The following is a 9,130-nucleotide window of genomic DNA, read 5'->3' on the forward strand; positions in this document are numbered from 1 at the left end:
TTTATTCACATATTCATGCAGCATATTTATTGAGCACCTACTGTGAGCTTTACGTCCTCCGACCTTGCCCTGACCTTGACTGTCCACTGTCTCTAACTCACCCCTCCCTCTCCAAGTTGCTTAAAACCTTGATCCTCAGATCGGACTGGGCCACCTGTGTCCTTTTTTCAGGGACTCACAGGATTTGCAGAGCGCTCATCCGCCCTGTGGGTGAGCTGGGCCCACGGGATAACCACCTTGCCCAAGGTCAGGGGTTAATCTGGAGGGGGCAGACCCTGCCCATGCCTCCCTCTGCTCCGGGTGCCTTCATCAGTGTTGTAGGCAGGGAGGGAGGCCAAAGGCTTCTCTCGCTTTAACTGCTGCGGGCTTCCAGGTCAGCATCAGCGCTGGGCTAGGACGAGGCCTGCTCTGTGGTTCTGCCTCCCTACAGCTCCTAGTCCTGCCTCAGGGACTCGCTTCTCAGAACCCAGGCAGGAAAGTGTGGGTCCTGACTCCACCTGTGTTCTGGGACCTTTACCTGTGCCCTCGGGACGCAGATACGCTCCTCCATTGAATGTATTTATTCAGCTCTGCCAGAGGCCAAGAGCTCCGAACTGGCTGTCAGAGAGACGAATGTTAGGGAGGGGCCTGAGGGTGACTGCCTTGGACAGGGACGAGCTTCCTGGAGAAACCTTTGCAAACCCTATGGACAGGGCAACCCATGCGGGACCCCTCCTGTCTCCCAGGAGTTATTCCCATTTTGCTACTGGAGAAAAAAAGAGAAGGGCTGGGGATTTAGCTGAGTGCCACCGCCTGCCTCGCAAGCACAAGGACCCAAGTTCAATCCCCAGTGCCAGAAAAAAGAAAAGAGACTAGGGGCTGTCGGGGCCACTTCCGGTTTCTTGTGGCTCCATTAGACCCATAGTGAAGGGCCCATCCTGCTGCCCAGTAGCAGCTTACGGGAGCAAGGCAGGCAGGGCACAGAGACAGGGCCACGTCACGTCACGCCAATCCCCTGGTCTCAGCCCGTTCAGGAGCGAGACCATTTATCTTCAGTCAGAGGAGCTGCACTGGCCTAGTTGAAGTTTAAACCCGGTACAGCATTCCTCCCTGTAAATATAAAATCCAACCTACACCCTCCACTCTACCTTGGAGGGGTTTTGGCTGTTTTTTCCAAGATTAGCAACTGCCTGTCCCCATCCCCTTGTGCCTGCCTCTTCCTGAAAAAATTAAGATTTTTTTTGACTCCCCATCAGGGGGCTCAGAGAGGAAGGCAGAACCAACCAGGCTTATTTCAGCAGGTTCCACGGTTTGAGACTATCGGAAGGATCCTGGGGTTCAGCCCTGGGGAGACAGGGTCTCCAGTGTGGGCCCTGGGTGAGAGAATCGCCTGTATTTCAGGTCGTAGCTGCCAGCTCCAGGTCTCATTTCTCTAGCTAAGGGCTCGGCTTCTCGGAACTTCAACTGTCTTCTTTCTGGAAAAGACCAAATCTAACGTAATGAGCAACGTGGGGACTGCTACGTATGGCTTTGTCCCCGTGATTCAAAAGGAAAGTTTGTCAGGCGAGTCCAGGTGACTGAAGTTGCGTGTGTGCAGTGGCAGGAGTGTGTATGTGGGTGGGGTATCTGTGCAGATTGGAATAAACCAGACAAACTAACCCGGTGGCTTTCTTGGTTTATCTTGGGGCTCAGCAAATTCAGAAGAGCTAGAACAGCAGCTCGAGGGCTGAGGGTGACCAGATGCCCAAGACATCTGGACTTCACTCCACAGCGCACAAGATCGCTGCTCTGCATATGAGAAGCAGACTCAAGAGCAGCACAGCAAGTTGCTGCAAACCAACAGCAAGGAGCAGGGTGCCCCGCCCACGGGTCCCAAGTAAAGAACCTTCCCCCGAGAGTGTTTAATTCCACTACACCAGTGTCTTCTACATAGGGCTTTGCAATGGTTGGATGATATGAGTTCAAATCCTGTTCATTTTCTGCCTGAGGGCCATGGAGAATTTTTTATTATTTATTTAGAGACAGGGTCTTGCTGTGTAGTCCAGGCTGGCCTCTAACTCACAGCAAACCTCCTGCCTCGGCCTCCCAAGTGCTGGGATTATAGGCATGCGCCACCACACCCGGTAAATTTTCTTAACGTCTCTCTGCTCCCCCTTTTTCGTCAAATGTTAACAAAATCCTAGGTGAGTAGGAAGTACTGAAGGTTAAACAAGATAACATCTAGTGTTTGACGCAAAACTCAGCCCAGTCTTTTGCATCCAGAAGTGGATACGGCTCTTGCCCTGGAAATGATTACCTTGAAAGGGGTACACAAAGCTGGCCTTTGGTGTCTCAGCCTCTCCATTTTCAGCCTGAGGACCTGGCTCTAGCCATTTTCTGAAGAGTTCCTTCCCCTCCCTCTGCAAAACCCAAAGCGGTCCGGTGGAAATATTTGTTAAATTCCTGCGTCTAAGAAATACAGCGAGGCTTCCCGGACACGAGAGAAGAGCGTTTACGCACGCGCGGGGAAATGAACGAAACCTGTCAAATGGATGGCTCCAGGGTATTCCAGAGCGCAGGCGCGCGGGCCCCGCGGCCACGCCCCTTTCTCTGGGGCGGACCAATGGGGGTCCGCGGCCAGGAGGGCGCCCGACTTCAGAGGATATGGAAGCCTCCCTCCGCTCCTCCCCGATGGGGCTCCTGACGTCACCAAAGCGTGCCGGAAGTGCGCGTCAGCCGTGCGCGACTAGAGCCGAGGAGCGGAAGTTGGCTTCGGAGCGGCCTGGCGTCTGGGGAAGGGCCGCGGGTGGCAGCGGCCTCTGCTTCCGCAGACTGAGGGCAGCACGATGGGAGACGAGATGGATGCCATGATCCCGGAGCGCGAGATGAAGGTCAGATACTGACTGGGCCTCCTTGCCTTCCGTAAACCTGGCGTCCAGCCTGGGAGTCCCGCGGAACAGCGGAGCGCGGGTGGCTCCGGCCCCGCCTCTTGCTTGAACCATAGAGTTGTCGCCTGCTCGGGCCTCCGCCGTTCCACGGGCGGGAAAGCGTCCCCGAGAGTAGTTTCCTTGCCGCTTGGCGTCTCGGGCTCGCCTCTCGAGCTATCCCAGCCCCTTGCGTACGGTGGCCAAAGCAGTGGTCACAGCTGAGCGTGTATCGTGTGCCAGGGACTCGGTGATCATCACAGCGACCCTAGGAAGTGGTCGTGGATAGGAGCAAATGGAAGTTCCGAAAGGAATTCCCAAAGTCGCGTTTAACAGTAGGTCTGGGAGTCTGGTTCGTGTGAGACCTTACCGTTCTCATCCGGGCTGTGCTACTTCTGTAAGGTGGTCTAGACTCGCCCCAAGTAGAAGCAGGAAGGGTCATCGGCCCACACAACTTTTAGCTGATTGGACTAGGAACATGATTTTGGCTGCGGGAATCAGTCTAAATAAACTGGGGCCGGGGATTTAGCTCAGTGGTGCCTGCGCTTGCCTCGAAAGCGCAAGGACCCGAGTTCGATCTCCAGTACCCCCCCCATCTAAAGTCAGGAAACTGAAAGGGAGACCACTGGGATAACTCTCAGGATGGCGAGTTTGATAGTTTTTACGTAGGTTCTGGCAGTGAAGGTACAGAGAACGAGCTATTTTAAGCAGAAGGGCTGAATGTGAGTAAGTTGCAGAAATATTTTCAGCATTTGGGTGAACAGCAAATCGCTGAAGTGTGGTTGAGGGGATAGTGAACCATGCCATATTTAGAACAGTGATTCTTACTGCCTGTTTTGAGCCACCTAATGGGCGTGTGTGCTGTTCCTCAGATGCACAGGGGTAGAAGGAAGGAAAGGCTTCAGAACCATACACTGAAGCTGATAGTGTCCTTGAGTTACTGTTATAGGAGGGACTGCTCCGTGTCTCCTCATCCTACTGACACTCTGCACCCACGTGACCTACACCAAATAGGGCAGAGTTGAGATTATCACGATAAGACTTATAAAAGACAGAAGCCCCCAACCATGATGGCACCTGCCAGCGCTTGGGAGGCTGACACAGGAGGATTACCACTAGTTTGAGGCCTTCCTGGGCTAATACTGAGTTCAAGGCCAGCCTGAACTACGGAGCAAGGCCCTGTCTCAAAAAACCTAAATAAGTAAGTGTATGTATATAAGTAAAAGGCCGAAGCAAGTGTGGTGATGCATGTCTGGAATCCCATTACTCTGGGAGGCTGAGGCAGGAGGATGGAAAGTTTGAGCCCAGCCTGGGCAATTTGAGACCCTGTCTCAAAATCAAAAAAGAACTGGGGATGTAGCTCAGTTTGAAGGTCTTGGGTTTAATTCTCTGTACAAAACAACAACAACAACAAAAAAGGTATGGGGAGACTAAAATTTTTATTCTGCTTTATGAAACCACAGTATGTTCTTATCTGGAAGCTGTGTGAATTGTGTGTGTGTGTGTGTGTGTGTGTGTGTGTGTGTGTGTCCTTGTTTATTTCTGGAGATTTTACCCAGTTAGTGCTGAGCTATATCTCTGCTCTGTCTAGTTTAGTTTTGTTTGGTACCAGGGATCGAACTTGGGACCTTGTGCTTGCTCAGTTAGTTCAGTTTAGTTTTGGTTTGGTTTTTGAGACAGCATCTCCCAGGCTGGTCTCAAGCTTGTGGTCTTCCTCCTCAGTCTTAGCTGGGGTTACAGGCATGCGCCTCGATTCGCAACAAGTTGTATGAATCTGTACCCACGGCAGTCAGTTGGAATGGAGAGTATTTCAGCTGATGTGTTAGGGAATCCCATATGAATCCCATATGCAACTCTAGTTTGTAAAAATGAAAGCCGAAAAAAGCTGTGCTTCTCTTTTTCACACTTCTGGAATGGAAGCACAGAACAGATTCACATTCTTTTCACTAAAACCTCAACCTGAAGAAAGGTTTAGGATTGAAGGGGGGAAAAGAAAAGACACCAACCATGTATAGTACAGTTTAACAAAGTAGTGGGTAAACTTAGGGAACTTTTCCCTAAGAGATGGTACACAGTGAAAAGACTTTGAAAACATGAGGGAGTGGCACTGACAAAAGGCCAGGGAAACCTGCCAGGCCACTTGTGTCTAACAGGACTTCGAAAGTTAAAGGCAATGAAACAAAATAGGGGCAAGCAAGGCTGGCAGCAGCTGCGGCAGAGACGGTGGCCCACTGTGAAAAGGAAGCCGGATGTTAGGAGGAGAGACTGCAGAACAGATAGGGAAGCCATGCCTGGCCTTGTTGCCTGCACTGAGGGGCTTGACCTATGTTTTTATTTATTTATAGTGGTACCTCGGTTCACAAACTTAATTCTTTCCACAATTCTAGTCACAAACCAAATCAAATTTTCCCGTAAAGTTGACATGGAACCTAATCATTGAATTGGACATTAAGAAATGATTTCATGGGCTGGGGATGTAGCTCAGTGGTTCTGCTGCCTGCCTCACAAGTGCAAGGTCCCGAGTTCAAGCCCCGGTACCAAAAGAAAAAAAGGAAGAAATGATTTCATAGCTCCACCTGCTCCACTGTATTTGCTTGTTTGAGACAAGGTCTCACTGTGTAGTCCAGGCCGGCCTTGAACTCGCTCACAGCCCTACCTCTGCTTCTGGAGTGCTTCCGGTGTGCACACCACGCCCAGAGGACTTGTATTGTAGGTGTGCTGTTAGCATCTAGTTTCTGTTTATAGATCTTGAGGGCCCAGGATTGAAAGAATCCCTTTCTGTGATGGAATTTTAAGCGGCTGACAGAAGGAACCAGTTCTTGGTATTTGGTCGTCTTTCCCGTGGGGGTTTCAGTATGTATTTGTTGAGCACCACACTAGAAGTTAAAACTTGCACTGCAGTTGGGTGATGCTTTCAGTATTTAACAGTAATTTATTAAGCACTGCACTGGTTCGTGAGATAGGAGAGAAAAATAACACGTTGCTGTGTGGCGGTTCAGACCACACAACTAGGAATTCAGAAAAGGAAAAGAACAGTGTGGGCTACAGTAGCCAGGATGATCTGCATAGAGTTTTTTTTCCCATTTATTTCATCGGGCAAATATTAATGCGTGCTGGCCCTGGTGGGCACCATGTAAATGCAGAAGGTCTCGGACAGCTGAGACCGTCATTGACTCCAGGTAAGGAATTGTCTGTCTTGCAATTATGTCTCCTGGAGTATATCAACAGACGTAATTTACTCTTTCTTTTTCTTCAAATTGAACTTGCAAAACAGGATTTTCAGTTTAGAGCGCTGAAGAAAGTGCGAGTCTTCGACTCCCCTGAGGAGCTGCCCAAGGAACGCTCAAACCTGCTTGCCATATCCAACAAGTATGGGCTGCTCTTTGCTGGTGGAGCCAGTGGGCTACAGGTTTTCTCTACGAAAAACTTGCTTATTCAGAACAAACCTGGAGATGATCCCAATAAAATAGGTGAGTCCCTTGCTTTGTGTCACAGGGTGGAGAGGGCTGTTCGAGTTGTGTTCTCCCCAGGAGGTCACTGATGTGAAAATGAAAACTGTTCGGGGCCCACGGTGGACCCCAGGAGACCAGGCTCCAGGCGGCCTGCTGAAAGCCTTTCTAGGTTTCCTCTTTGGTCCTTTGTATTTCTCTCAGGAGCTACTCCTCGAGCAGGAGCACACAGGAAGGAAGTTCTGTTTTTGCTTAGTTGAGCTTGGGCCGTGGCTGTCTAGAAAAAAGGTTTTGTTATATGGGGTTTTTGTGGGCTCAGCAGTGCCTTCCAAGCAAATGTGTACTGTTTGGAGCGTTTGAGCGAAAAATGTTTCCAGCGAGGGCAGCAGCTGCAGTTAGTTTGCCCTGATGGCGTGGGGAGCAGTCCCTAGGGTTGTTACATATCTGGAGTGTACCCTTGCGCCTCTGTAAGGAAGTACAGATTTACTAGCATGGTTGTGTTTACATAGATTCACAAATGGTCTCACCTTGTCCTGGGTAAAGGAGTTCGGCTTCTGCTTTGTCTTTTCTCCCTGTGTTTCTGTAGTGGACAAGGTTCAGAGTCTGCTCGTCCCTATGAAATTCCCAGTACACCACCTGGCCCTGAGCTGCGACAGCCTCACGCTGTCGGTGTGCATGATGTCCGGGGAATACGGCCCCATCATCGCCTTCTTTGATGTCCGGACGTTCTCAAACGAGGTAACTGGCAGTATGGGGTCCTGCGAAGTCCTTGTATGGAGTTGCTGCTGGAGGCTTCTTCACTTGATGTGGGCTGAAAAAGAGTCCTTCACTGTAGACTCCTGGATCTTTATTTTGGTCCCGAGGCTGGTGATGGCACCACTGAGCTAACTCCCTGGCCTTGAGGTAGAGAGGACTACAAGAAAGAGTCCCTGACCACACCCGGCCGGGCTGTATTCCATTTGTACATAGGACAGCGAAGGCTTGGGTGACCTTCCAGGCCTGAGGGCCAGAGTGCAGTGTCAGCAGCCCTGGTTTTCCTCGGGCCTCCAGGTCAGTGTTCTCCCTTCCGGTCCGTAGTCTCCGAATGAGAGTAGGCAGCTATATCCAGTGTCTCTTATGTCTGTCCTTGCTCCTGCCTCCCACAGCCTCACGTAGTAGATGCGATTTTCTCCATGGTATAGTTGGAAAGACAGATTTCAGGGTTAGGTGACTGCCCGAGGTCCCAACACTATTAAGAAGCAGAACCAAGATTTTCACGTGCTGCTGCATTTTGATTTTCCTGTGCTTATACCTTCCCCTGCCAGGAGCCCCTCCGAGCAGGTAGAGTGATCGCCTGCCGTTCTCAGAGTTCCTTTGAAATCATCTGGAACAAACAGATGCTGTGTGGAGCCAGATCTCTTTTTCGTGGTTGTGGAGAAAAGCAAACTCTGATTTAGGAGAACTTGTGTCTTTGCTGATTGCCTTTGGATACGAAATGTCTATGTGTGTAGTGATCTTGCTTTTGTGCATTGATTTGAAAAGGCTAAACAGCAGAAACGCCCATTTGCCTATCACAAGCTTGCGAGGGATGCAGGCGGCATGGTGATCGACATGAAGTGGAACCCCGCCGTCCCATCCATGGTGGCAGTTTGTCTGGCCGATGGCAGCATCGCTGTCCTGCAAGTCACAGACGTGGTGAAAGTGTGTGCCACTCTTCCTCCCACAGTGGCAGTAACATCAGGTGGGTGACAAAGGCTTTCACCCTGTGACGTACCGTAATGGTAATCTGTTTAAAAATTCACCTCTGCAAGTAAAAGTGTGTGGGTTTCTTTATTTTTTTTTAACTTGGATATGGAGAGTATTCTTTATTTCCACAGTTAATGTCCTTGAAGTCAAACAGCCTACGTGAATTAATTGAAATGTGCCTGGGTTATCTCGGGAGAGAAATATTTTGGTGCAGCTGGTTTAGAAATGTGTTTTTGAGGATAATTGCTTTTGGACAAAAGAGCTGTCATCTTAAAGTCTTTTGTACCTTTGGAGAAAAGCATTAGAAGTGACAAATAGAAGCAGGAGAATGATTGGTATTTGAAAACTTTCTCCTTTCTCCTTGTCTCAAGACTGGTTTTCTGAGAAATTTCTAACCACTTTGTAACTGCGTTACAACCTGGTGATAAGAACAGTTGTTAAAAGTTTTCTGTGCTTGGTGGCTGTGGACAGCTCTCTGTGCACCGGAGACGCGCTCTTAGCCCAGCTCTGCCGCCCAGGGGACGTCCCGGCTGCTCTGCACGATTAAGGGGGTGGGATGTTTCCCCGCTTCAGGCCTGGGTGACCCCGAGGCTTCTCCTGGACTGACAGAAACAGCCTGGGCAGCCATGCAGCTGTCGCGCGGTCCCTCTTGCCCCACAGACTCTAATCGGCAGCGTTCTCTTCCTGCCCAGTGTGCTGGAGCCCCAAGGGAAAGCAGCTGGCCGTGGGAAAACAGAACGGAACCGTGGTCCAGTACCTTCCTGTAAGTTCTCGGGCTTCAGAACCTCTCTTCCTGAAGTTACCCACTGATTTGCGCAGGGGCTGCAAGCCCTTTTCTGTTAAAAAGTAGTTTATCTGTCAGGCAGGTGGTGCACACCTGTAATCCTAGGACTCGGAAGGCAGAGACGGGAGGATCTCTGAGCTCAAGGCCAGCCTAAACTACATAGCAAGACCTGTCTCAAAACAGCAAAGCGGGCCAGGAATTTGTCTCAGTGGTTCCGCCGCCTGCCTTGCAAGCACAAGGACCGAGTTCGATCCCTGGTACCAAACACACACACACACACACACACACAC

At 50.4% G+C, this 9,130-nt stretch overlaps 1 protein-coding gene across 2 annotated transcripts in view; it reads left to right on the top strand.

The window, feature by feature from the left end:
• Positions 1 to 2,690: 2,690 nt before the first annotated feature.
• The window catches only part of Nup214 (nucleoporin 214), a 73,578-nt gene continuing 67,138 nt past the window's right edge, over positions 2,691 to 9,130 (top strand). For both annotated transcript variants that reach the window (XR_002025469.1, XM_010627377.2), the window contains exons 1-5: positions 2,691 to 2,849; positions 6,157 to 6,352; positions 6,918 to 7,069; positions 7,853 to 8,051; positions 8,749 to 8,819. Coding sequence is in view for 1 of the 2 variants with exons in the window: in XM_010627377.2 (XP_010625679.1) it covers positions 2,805 to 2,849; positions 6,157 to 6,352; positions 6,918 to 7,069; positions 7,853 to 8,051; positions 8,749 to 8,819 (663 nt within the window). In the remaining variant the exon portion in view is untranslated. The remainder of the gene's footprint in view (positions 2,850 to 6,156; positions 6,353 to 6,917; positions 7,070 to 7,852; positions 8,052 to 8,748; positions 8,820 to 9,130) is intronic.

Source organism: Fukomys damarensis, unplaced genomic scaffold (assembly GCF_012274545.1).
Source record: "Fukomys damarensis isolate Sample0158 unplaced genomic scaffold, DMR_v1.0_HiC HiC_scaffold_36, whole genome shotgun sequence".
Classification (NCBI taxonomy): domain Eukaryota; kingdom Metazoa; phylum Chordata; class Mammalia; order Rodentia; family Bathyergidae; genus Fukomys; species Fukomys damarensis.